At 40.9% G+C, this 12,456-nt stretch overlaps 1 protein-coding gene across 1 annotated transcript in view; it reads right to left on the reverse strand.

The window, feature by feature from the left end:
- Window positions 1-10,033: 10,033 nt before the first annotated feature.
- Window positions 10,034-12,456, reverse strand: part of PLRG1 (pleiotropic regulator 1) — a 38,093-nt gene continuing 35,670 nt past the window's right edge. Inside the window, 7 exon segments of the mRNA XM_075550903.1 lie at window positions 10,034-10,185; window positions 10,188-10,346; window positions 10,349-10,506; window positions 10,508-10,952; window positions 10,955-11,055; window positions 11,057-11,100; window positions 11,102-11,667. Coding sequence (XP_075407018.1) covers window positions 10,034-10,185; window positions 10,188-10,346; window positions 10,349-10,506; window positions 10,508-10,952; window positions 10,955-11,055; window positions 11,057-11,100; window positions 11,102-11,667 — 1,625 coding nt within the window.

Raw genomic sequence — 12,456 nt, forward strand, 5'->3', positions numbered from 1 at the left:
TTACTAGATACAACTTATGGTCTCTATTAATTTAGAGCAACAAATAAAGAAGGAGTCCAAGATTCAGACTAGGAATCAATGTACAGGACAAATTATAGAAAATGAACCACAGTCTTCTCTAAGCTAATGACATAAAAACTTGACCAACCCCGACTAACAGCATCAAATATTCAGATCAGGGATTCAGTTTGTGGATCCAGATAGGAAGGGAGGAAGTTGCAAAATCCAACTTCAATTTCTCAACCATTCCAGACTTAAAGGACCCATCAAAATGGGATGATTCCCCAGTACTATGGTCCCGAGATTCCCTTTAAACCTCGAACCTCTAAAATTATCCCCCGAAGTCATATTTTCATTAAGTAACAGGTCAGCTCATAAAGTAAAGAATCCCCCCCTTGAGTACTGCGCTGTTGTTGTAAATCATCTCCATGAGACGAGATGATCAACAATTACTCTGAAGGATGAATAATAATGTTGGAGGTGAGTGGGTCGTGATACTAGGTTAATGGAAATGGAACAATTAGAACAGAAACATGTAATAAGAAGGTTGATACAATGTGAAGACTGTGACCCATGTCACTGAACAGCATGTGTACACATGCTGGATAGAAAGAAATGTGACTGACTATATACCCTTTCACCAAAATGCCATACCATTTTGTCGAAGCCAAATATATGTAAAATTATTACCGTAAACTGCCTTGAGAGCAGGCATATTTCACTCTGGGCTACCCTGGGCTGCCCTGCACTATCATATATTCTTAGGGACAGAGTGTGTTTAAAATAAAAAGATAGCCTGTGCCCCTTAGATCTAACCCAAGCCTGGCCTGCTGCAACTTAAGCTCCTGCAGTGATATCATTAGTGAGTGCTCAGGTTAGGTCCCAATAGGAATATAAAATGACAGGCGAAAGTTGAAGTGAAGCTAAAAGAGCTTAACATAGAACTTATGATGGGTACTTTGGCACCAGCATGAATACCATTATGCCTCTAAAATCCAATAGCAAATTTGTAAATCAAATCACAGGAATGTGAAATGAGTCCAAAGGAGAGAGAGAGAGAGATGTGGGTGAAATAAAAGAAGTTGTAACATACTTGCATTGTGATGCTGAATTTTAAAAAGAGAGACCATGTTGGAGGCAACCAAGCATTTTTGGCAGAAAACTTTCCTTCCAATGGAAGTTCCTACGTGAACCACAGAGTGTTCTTTAAAATAGTTGCTGGCTTATGTTCCCCTTATTCCGATCTCTAAAAAAGTCGACTATTATTTTTCAATTCTTATTCCTTAGTGCAACACCATGCGAGCAGGGTGCATGAGATCAGCGTATGTTATCAGACACACTAGGATATTCAGGTCCTGCCCGCAAATGTCCCAGCCCCATTCCCTCCTGCCTGATAACTGAATGTGTATGTGTACCAGTGGCATGCGTCACCGGCACATGTGTGCATTGATTGTAGCTATCTACGAGTATGTGAGCAAGTTTATGTCGTATATGTATCTGTAAGGAGCTTTAGTGGCCTAGTGGGTTAATTTAGGGGTTGCTCAGTAACAATGGGTGGCTTAAAGTCACCAGGCTCTCCACAGGGGAGCGTCAAGGCAGCCTCCTTCTGGAAAGATGTACAGCCTCAGAACCCCAATGAAGCAGTACCGCTCTGCTCTTAGAGGGTTTCTAGGAGTTCAAATGGACTTCACAGCAGTGGATTGAATAGAGTCGTTTGCAGAAACATTGACGGACAAAAAAGCCCTCAAGCAATGTCCAAACACTACATTTCACTAATTCCTATGGCCAAACTTTCAAAAAGTTATAAGATTTAAAAAGTGGTTAGACCAGAAATAAATAGGTAGATTGAATCACGAAGTAGAAAATAGATCCCATGACACACACACACACACACACACACACACACACACACATCTCAGATTCCAAACCATGGGGACTCCGCATGTCAGAGTAATGCGTCCTCTAGGGTTTTCTTTTTCTGACTTTTTAATTGTACTTCGTAGGGTTTGGAAGAGCTGACATTTTGGAAATCGATCACCAGGCCTTTCTTCTGAGGTGCCTCTGGGTGGACTTGACATTCTTAAGTCTCAGTTAGCAGCCAACCACCACCTTAAATATTAGCACCCCACAGGAACTCCTGAGGGCGATGCTGTGAGTGTTTGCTGCCAATGCTTGGAATTCCAGCTTATCGTGACCCCACAGGGTTCACTAGCTGTAATCTTGACAGAAGCAGATTGTCGTGTCTGTGTCTATAGAGCTACGGAGTAGTTTGGAACCACTAATCTTCTGGGTCAGCACCTGTTGTACCATCAGGACACCTTCAGAAGGTGAGAGTATTAACTGAATCACAATGCTATTGTCACTTTTACCTGGAATATATAAGTGAATAACTATATAATTAAGCTTACCACAAGTGTAGCTAGTTATAGCCTAGTGGCGACACACAGCACAGCACATACAAGACCAGTGCATGTTGTTACGTGAAAGACACATTCACGTACTCCACACCTCGGGGGGCTTGTTTTGTATGAAGGATCGAAATCTCTCTGAATTCAAAGGGCTGTTTTCCTAACAGCATTCATTTTCTATTCCTTAAACAGACAAGAGAGCCAACGAGAAACCCCAAAAGCCAACAACTCAAGCAGATGACTTTTTTGTTTTAAAGGAACATGGGTGTTGACAACCATTTCTTCTTTGAGGCACAAAAACAAATCAGCTATCCTTTCTTTGAGGTCCATCTCCTGTGAAAACATCAGCGTTTCTTGGGTTCTGTAGTTTGTGATCTTGTTCAGTCCTGTTTTATGTCATTTAAAATTATTTTGACCATCTTTTCATATTAGCATCTTCTTTCATAACTCAGGATGTGATCATTTTCAGAAATTTAATTTTATTTTGTATAAGTCATGTGTGCATCTTTTACTGCAATGGAATCAACAGATTTGCTAGGACCTTTGCCTGATTTATGTCTTGCACTCCATGATCTCTAACATCATGCTAGGCACACAGCAGGAGCGCAATACGTATTTGTTGATTAATGGGAGTTAAGCCATGAAAGACAGCCCCCTTTGGGGAGCTCTATTCTTTAAGTGGGTCAATCAGCTTGTCTGTTCCCCATCACTACTGATGGGATATTGTGAATTACTCGTGTCTACAATCAGCTTGTCTGTTCCCCATCACTACTGATGGGATATTGTGAATTACTCGTGTCTACAATCAGCTTGTCTGTTCCCCATCACTACTGATGGGATATTGGGAATTACTCGTGTCTACAATCAGCTTGTCTGTTCCCCATCACTACTGATGGGATATTGTGAATTACTCGTGTCTACAATCAGCTTGTCTGTTCCCCATCACTACTGATGGGATATTGGGAATTACTCGTGTCTACAATCAGCTTGTCTGTTCCCCATCACTACTGATGGGATATTGGGAATTACTCGTGTCTACAATCAGCTTGTCTGTTCCCCATCACTACTGATGGGATATTGGGAATTACTCGTGTCTACAATCAGCTTGTCTGTTCCCCATCACTACTGATGGGATATTGGGAATTACTCGTGTCTACAATCAGCAGATTTAGGTGCTCATCACTGTGAATAGCTTTCCACTATTTCAGGCTTCCAAAAATAGCAGTACAGTAGACTCTCCTTATGCAGGATGATGGTACAATGCAGTAGTCTAATTAGTTATCACAATCTCATTAGCAAAAGGCTTATATATGTCTCTCTGTGTATATATGTGCATCACATATATACATATAGATACACATTTTCCCAGAATGAACACATAAAAAGATATATTTAGCACTAAAATGATAACAAACATTATGTAATCATATCCTTAAAAAAATAATCCAAAAGCCCCATCTTTGCTCCCGCGCAGCATGAGGAGAGTGTCCATCTGCAACCCTGCAGGTACAGCAAACTAACGATCTGGGCTTCAGTCTTCCCCGACCCTACCAAAGAACGATGAAATTAAATGTTCAATATCAGCATAATTTTCAACAACTAATAATATCTACAGGGGCCTTGGTGACACCGTGGGTTAAATATTGGACTGGTCTCATAAAGATTTACAGTCTTAGAAACCCTATGGGCTGTTCTACTCTGTTCTATAAGGTCACTGTGCATCAGAATTGACTGGATGACATGTTTTTTCTGGGAGAAAGATATGGCAGTTTGCTCCCATGAAGACTATAGCCTTGGAAACTCAATGAGACCAGTCTACTCTGTCCTACAGGGGTGCTATGTGTCTGTGATGGGTAGCTTTCATGTCAACTTGATGGTACTTGTGTGGAGGAAGGGGTGGAGTCTAACATCTCAGTCACATCTCAGCCTGATGACGCTTTCTTGTGGGCGTGGGTGTTTAATAAGCCAGACATAGAGAACTTCTCTCTCTTCCTGCTTAGTTAGATGCTCCATCTGGCTCTAGGGTTGGTAGCCCAGGCAGCATGCCAACCTTGGGAACTTGTCTCGAGCATGCAAAAGGACTAAGTCCCGAGACATGTCATGAGGGTGAATTCACACATTTATTCATCAAAGGGATAACACCTTTTATAATCCATATGTATTCTAACTTAAAATTTGGCCTACATAGTTACACATCAGGCAATACATTATAGGTGACTGCCCTTACCTGTGGAGATCTCAGAGTGATGTGCTGTCCTCTCTGCGTTGAGGAATCTCTGAAGCTCGTCTGCCACCAGTAGGGTTTTTATGCATTAAGGTAAGGAACTTTGCTTAGTCACACATTACGTCAATGGCCCCAGCTGGCAGTTTTGAGAAGTTCTACCAGTGGGCATCTGGAGGTGGTTTCCTTGAACATATAACATGACTCTGCTTGTAGTTGTTTTTCACAGCACTTGATCATCTTCCAAAAAAAGTTTAAAACAAACACATTTACAAGTTTAAAGTAAAATAAAATGGAGTTTGTCTTGCTCATGTCAAAGCTGTGTCACCCCGCCGTGTTCCTGTGGGTCTTTGTTCCACATGACCTTGAATCCAATGACCTATGATCTCTCAGCTTCAAACTTCACCTGTCTGCTTCATGCCACCAGCAGCTGAGGAAGTTTCTAGCTGGCATCAGATCCATGGACTTGAGTTGGACTGGGCTGGGCTGCTTTTGTGATATAAAATTCTTTCTTGATATAAAGTTCTTTCTTATATTAGTTTTATTTCTCTAGAAAACTCAACCTAACACCATGCCAGAGTGGACTCAATGAGAGTGAGTTTGGTTTCGGGGTTTATACAACTTGTATGTGTTCCTGGTGGCCTGGTTGTTTAGTGTTCTACTGAAAATGAGAAGGTTGCAGTTCAATCTCATCATCGGAGGAAGATAGGGCAATCTTCTCAGGAGATCTTTGGGGTTACTCTACTCTGTCTTACAGAGTCAGAGGGAGCTGTAAAAGACTTGCCGAAGGGCTTCAAACCAGTTCAGACGAATGCATCCATGCTCACCAATGTGAAACCAGATCACACCTGAATTTGTAAATTAAGGTCATCTGGAATGATAACTGGAATGGGAGAACTTATGGATCAAATCTCTGGAATGGGAGACACAGAAGAAGCATAGGGTACCCTTTTGGGAGACTGATGCATAGGATTGGGATATTTCCAGGACAGTGGAGAGCAACACACAACAAAGCTCCACCATTGGCCACCAGTTTTGAATGGGCCACTGCTGTTTTCAACTCACTCCAAACAGACAGTCAGTTGCCATGCAACTTGTACATGCCTTTGTTTTCTAAGAGGGGAATTAGGTTCCCTCAGGGATTTTGCCTGTCATTTCCCCCACTCTGGTTAGCGTGATGGCTTATCCACATTTTAAAAATACGGAGTAGAACTGGTGTCATTTTGTTGGTCATGACTAAACCCATCTGAACTTAATTGCTTCCTTGACTCAATGGTACACAACAACGATACGAAGGCAAGCCAAATTGCATTGGCCCCAGGGTTCCAGTACAGAACCACACAGGGCTATTCAAAACAACATGTGCTGGAGCATATTTCTCTATTTAGTGGATGGCTGCTGACAAATTTTCTCAGCAATACACTTGTTTTTGTCTCATCGGGGTACCACCAAAGTAAGGTCCACATGAAACAGCGACTTCTGAAAGGATCTAGATAGGGGTCAGTTAGATACAAGACAGTGGCGGCAGAATGAGGCGAAACAAAGACCATTGTTTTTTTGAGATCCCAAAGATGTACTTCTGACAGAGGCCCAGGGGAAGCATGGGGAGGGGGTGGTTAGGAAGATGTTTAAAGAAAAATGGAAACTGAATGGGTCAGAAAACATCAGAAAAGATACACGAAGCAAGTTTTACCGACATCGCGACTGTGCGTCTGCTCATTAGTCGATGGTGGAAAGGGCTGCAAGAATCCCATTAGGGAACGTTAACCGCCATCCACACGACAGACCTGGGCGGCCCTTTCAGATTTCGTTTTGCTGCCCTCAACTCAAAGATCAGTGAAACAGAACATGCTTTGGAGTCGCATGAGCATGCCCAAACGGCCTTTTTTGGTGGGGAACAAATAGCACAGTACATAATTGTTCATAGAAAGGGTGGAGAGATAGAAACCCTGCCTTCCAAAGCGTGAAAACCTAGAGGGAGTATATCTTGAGAAACAATAGCTTTACATTTTGATATTTTTGTTTACTAAAAGTTTCCGATTTAATAACATTGCTTTTTATTTACCTTCAGACATATAGCTTTTATGCAACTTTGAGTCTATTCATTCAAAAGTATTCTAACAAATACAAATGTCAGCTGCTGCTTCAGGTCCATCCTTCTTTTAGAAACCCAGCTTCATTTAGGAATATGGGTTCAGAAACCTTTGAATACTAAATATGCTTTTAGTTTAAATGAATACAATAAAATAATCTTCCATGTAATTTAGCAAATTAAAACCAAACTCACTGCCATCAAGTCAATTCTGACTCATTACAGGACAGAGTAGAACTCTCCTGGTAGGTTTCTAAGATGGTAACTCTTTACCAGAGTTGAAAACCTCCTGTTTCTCCCACAGAGCTGCTGGTGGTTTCAAACTGCTGACCTAGCAGCCTCCTGCGCAAACCACGACACCACAAGGGCTTCACTGTTTAGTAGATTAGTGGTTCTCAAACATTAGAATGATCTAGGAAACCTTTGAAAAATCGTGCCAGGCCCCTAGTCTAGAGGTTTGGTTTATGTTTGCTTGTTTTTAAGTTGAAGGGTCAGGGCCCTTGCTTAATATGTTTAGTACTCTGAGAGACATTAACCAAAATTAAGATGGTGAGTAAAATACTGGGCTGCTTTTTGCTAAATATTTATTTAAATGAAAGGTACTTGCCAGAGCTGAACTGGAGGAAGGAAGTTCACGTTCCTATGTGTGAAGAGGACTGCGTCTAGTGGAGGGAGATTCAAGGTAGAATTCCCAGCATAGGGCATGCCTTTCTATTTAAATGAATTTTCAATTGAGGTTTTGACTCTTATTTTCCCACTTTAATAGGCTTCCTGAACTTTGATGCTTCAGATAGTATCCTAAGCCTAAAAAGAATTGCACCAACAAATGCTTCTCATATCTCCATTAATTTAAAAGTGGACAAATTTCTCATAAAAAGTACCGAAGGCAGAAATGCCTTGTAATTGGTTTCCATTTATTTATACTGGACACACGAGTTTGTGAAGCAGATAACATCTTGGGGGCCTGTCTGGGAGGAGATTTTAAGTTTCCTATCATGACATCAAAGTTGTTAAGAGATGAAAGGGCATCTATATATTTGCATCATAAACAAGATTTACATAGTATGATATTCCAAGAATCTTTCATTTAAACAGGTGGAAAAACAAGGAGAGAGACACATATGTAAAATATACAGTCTTACTTGTGGTTGGTGATTAAATTTTATATGGCTTTGATATAACCACTACAATTAAGTGCTGTGTTATGCACAGACTTGTTTAGTTCTTTATGGGGACACATTGTTTACTAATCCCTCGTTAATGTGATATATCTATCATCATTTGGGCACAGCTGCAAATAAATTTTTAAAGGGACAATTTTCATCCAGTGTAGCAAATTTCAATTTTTAAAAAATCTCTTTTCCTGAAGACTTGTAACTTAAAAGAGACCATTTGGGATGTTTCTACATGCCCTGTGCAAGTGAGGATATGTCTTCCTGGATAATTGATACCACAAATTAGATTTTTTTCACCCCTGGAAAGTCCATGAAACCGGATGCCAGGTGCACAGAGATGGGCTTGGAGGTCAGTGTTCTGGTTGGTCATTGGTGACTGGATCCCTTCTCTTAGAGCTTCTATGGGAACACAGCGGCTGCATCCATCCCACTTCAACTGAGGTTAAGCATCGGCATTCATCACATTGCTTGTTCTTTATCCTTGCGAGAAAGGGCAGAAAGATGAATGGCTTTCATCAGGAACTAGTTATGAGGGAATTAAGTATTCTTCTAATTATACCTAGAACCTTTTTTTTAAGAGTTCCACTCAAGCTATTTGGCTTTCCCATTATTAAAATAGAAGCACATCTCTGAAATTGCTTTGACTTTCAAAACATAAATGGCATCATTCATTGGAGCTGATGGTTCTCCTTTCCCACAGTCGTAGCTCCCAAGCCAAACCGATTCTGACCTTACGGAGGTAGTTTCACCTACTTGAAATACTATTATTTATAATTGTCAGTACCATCTGTGTCAGGATGTTTCTTGAATACAACAATTTTAAACACATTAGCTATTTTTTAAAGGGGAGGCACATTTCATGTCAGTACCATTGGAAATAAGTAGCATTTCATCAAATGCATAAATGAAACGCAATAGTAACAGATGCCTCTTGGGACTGGACCTCTAATAGAACAAAAACCCTGTTACAGGGAACTGCCAAGTTTCCTTTCCTGCAACTTCATGCATTTAATATCTGGGGGAGGGACCTGTGTTCATGTCTGTGTTGTTATTAGGTGCCACGGAGTTGTTCTGACCCTTAGCAACCCCATAGATAACAGATCAAAACATTGCCCTATCCCATGTCATCCTCACAGTTGTTATGTTCTGTCTCTTGCTGCGGCCCTGTGGCAATCCATACCATGAGGGTATTCCTAAGTGCGCCGGCCCTCCAGTTTACTAAGCATGATGTCCTCACGGACTGGTCCCTTCTGGTAACAACATGTCCCCAAATGTGAGTGAAATCTTGTAATTCTCCTTTCTAAAAAGAATTCTGACTGAGTTTTTCCCAAGATAGATGCCTCTGTCCTTCTGAGAGTCCATGATAATATGATCACCTCCCATGATTCAAATGTATTGTCTTCTTTGATCTTTCTTATTCATTGTCCAGTTTTTCCAAGTCCACTTTGCTTTCAGCAAACAAGATGTGTCATTAACATATGGAATGTTGGTAATGAGCTATGGTAATTCCTCCATTGGTAATACCGTGTTTTTCTTCACATAGTCCAGCTTCTTGGAGGATATGTTCAGCGTAAAGAGTAAATGAGTATGATGAAAGCTTGCAACTCTGTGCACATCCTCCTTGAAGGTAAGCTATCAGGATCCCCTGATCCATTCAAATGACTGCCCCTGGGTCCATGTACAGATTTCACATGAGCACAACTAACTGTTCCGAAATTATCATTCTTCACATGGTTCTCTTTGGTTTGTTATGATCCACACAGTTGAATGCTTCTGTGTAATCCATAAAAGACATGTAAATGTCTTTCTGGGAAAGAATGAGGAGTTTATAGAAGACGTTGCCGTTACATGTGTTTTGTTCATAATTTTTTATTCAATTGTGAATTTATGTTAATGTACTTAAGTATTAAAACCATCCCTTAACTTAGTTTTTCACTCTTTTAGTCACCAATAAGTATGTAAACTATAGCTATAGTAACAGTAAAATAATAATGACTAATTTTATTAAATACTAGCCATAAATATGAACTATATACTTTTTGAGGGCAGGGAACAGTTTATTGCAAAATATGATGAAGCAGCAATGATATGAGCAAATGAGTTTCTGCTTTATAATCCTAGCCAGAGCACAAAATAACTAGATGTCCTCATGAAGCCAAGGTAAGGGGAGTTTAAACACAAAGGAAAAGACAGAACGTAGACCCACCACGAAGACAAGCCTACATGAAAATCTTTTTCTCTTGATAATTTCTGGTTTCCGGCTGACTGAATGGGTTTCTTCTGTCGCTTATCACCCTCTCTGTACACTTCAATGGTTTTATCAGCCTCTGCTGCCAGCACTCGGCTTTCAGACTGATCAAAAGCACAGGCAAAGATTCCTGATTCACTCTCTAAAGACCTGGGCTGCACAGCTCCGTGAACGCTGTGGAAATTTTAGCCAGTGCTCCAGTCCAAAGATGCACCGTGCCATTGTCAGCTCCACATACCAGCACTCCATCTGAACTCACCGTCAGTGGGGTAATAATGGCATGATGACCAGAAAGATTTTGAATGAAACTTCCATCGGGGAATTTCCATGGTTTTATGTTAGCTGGAGAACCAGATGCAAATGGGGAATGTCTTGGTTGTTCTGATTTCTTTGTGATTTGCTAGCGTGACTCTTGTTCTTCCAGCCACAAAGTCCCATAATCTGATTGAAGTGTCATGGCTTCCAGCAATGATTTGTGGGTCTGCAGCTTGACATCTCCCTGTGGCAACTGCATTCGTGTGTCCAGGTGATATGTGCACAGTGGCTTTGGTTCGCACATCTCAAATCCGTGCAGTTGAATCTCAGCTACAAGTTACCAGCACATCTATTGTAAGAAGCAAATCCAAACCATGCACGGCACTTAGATGTCCATGATAGTGTCTTATCACCTTATTATATTCAAGATCCCAGCACTTCACTTGTTTGTCTTCTCCACAAGGGAACAGATAAGGGCTCCTGGAGCTTACCATCACACCACGAACTGTACTGAACTGCCCAGTCAACAACAGCTATAATTTGCCACTAGCCAATCCCAGATCTTTCTAGTTCTGTCAGCAGACCCAGTAACAAACCACTGATTTCCAGGTTCCACAGCAACACATCGAACCCAGCCAAGGTGCCCACTGATAACTATAGAGTTTCCAAGGTGGGTGCCACTGTGGTTTGGGCATTGTGGGGGGCCTTTTTGGCCATGAGTGCAGAGGTCTGGGCAGTGGAAGCCTCTAAAACTGCAGTCAGAGGTGCAGGCTGTGACCGGTCAGAAGTGCCAGGATGTCGGTATGCCTTTCCACCAGGTGTGGTTCGATTTGCATCAACCATGCTCTGTGAAGGGGGTGATGCCACAGCTCATGGCTGTGCAGCAGATTCCCTTGGCATTCTCTGAATCTTCTTATCTGCTCTCAAAGCAACGCCAGGGTCTGGTGGATATGGATGCATACCTGTCACTAAATATTCAACTTCTTGTCCCCAAATGGCAAGATATTGCTTGTGACCATAGGAATCTGCTGCATTTTACAGAGGAATCTCTTTAAAATTTTCTTTTGAAGTAGGCGTATGCAACACAGGGCCACACTCATTGTGAAGTTTGACTGCCATTTTTCATTTGTGACTCTCTTCATCCAAAGGCACAGGTTTTCCATTATCAGCTACAGACATGCCATGGGTCTTTTTCAATGACCTGAACACAATTGTACACATAGAGCACTTCTGTACTTCCTCAACCGTGATGCTACCATGAAATTCGCCTGCCAGCCACAGAAGAAACACCAACTCTCTGAACTATATACACTTTAAATCAGTAACTCTACCAGATGAAGTTAAAGATAACATAGAAGTTAAATTGCTTATCCAGAATTGCATACCTAAAAATTGTAAGATTTAAATTCAACTCTAAGTTATGCTTTTTTTCTATCTTATATCTTTCAATAGAATGCAGAGGCAAAAACAAGACCCATGATGCTTTTCATTTTTTTAGTGACATTAGATCCACTCATATTGGAAACCCCTAGTATAATCTAATAAAGACACATACCCATAATTTTCCATTCAAATGTTGTGAAAGTCTAGTTCTAACAACATTTTAACTTGGTACCAACATGTTCTTAAAATAACTTATATTTACAGATTTATTCTTATATGCTGTAATTGAATGAATGGCTCCCGGTACCTAAGGACTTCCTTGTCCTTGCATAATTCTCTCCAAAGAGAAAGCCTGATGGGTCCCATCTGCCGCTGAATGGCACCTATCTGTAGGACCACACAAGAACCCACCTTTCCTGGGAAAGTCAATTATCCTGAGAAAAATTAATAGCCTTATTCCTCCATACTGTCAGTTTTGCTTCAAGGACAATTACACTCTTATTCTGGAGTTATTCGTATGTATATCTAAACTATTCTTCTGTAAAAAGATACAGACTTTCAAATGTTATTTGTCTCCCTCATTCCTCCAACACACACATACACACACACACACACAGAACAAGCAAAGAGTTTGTCACACTATCCAATGATGATTATCATCCAAATTAACAAAC

Source organism: Tenrec ecaudatus, chromosome 5, assembly GCF_050624435.1.
Source record: "Tenrec ecaudatus isolate mTenEca1 chromosome 5, mTenEca1.hap1, whole genome shotgun sequence".
Taxonomy (NCBI): Eukaryota; Metazoa; Chordata; class Mammalia; order Afrosoricida; family Tenrecidae; genus Tenrec; species Tenrec ecaudatus.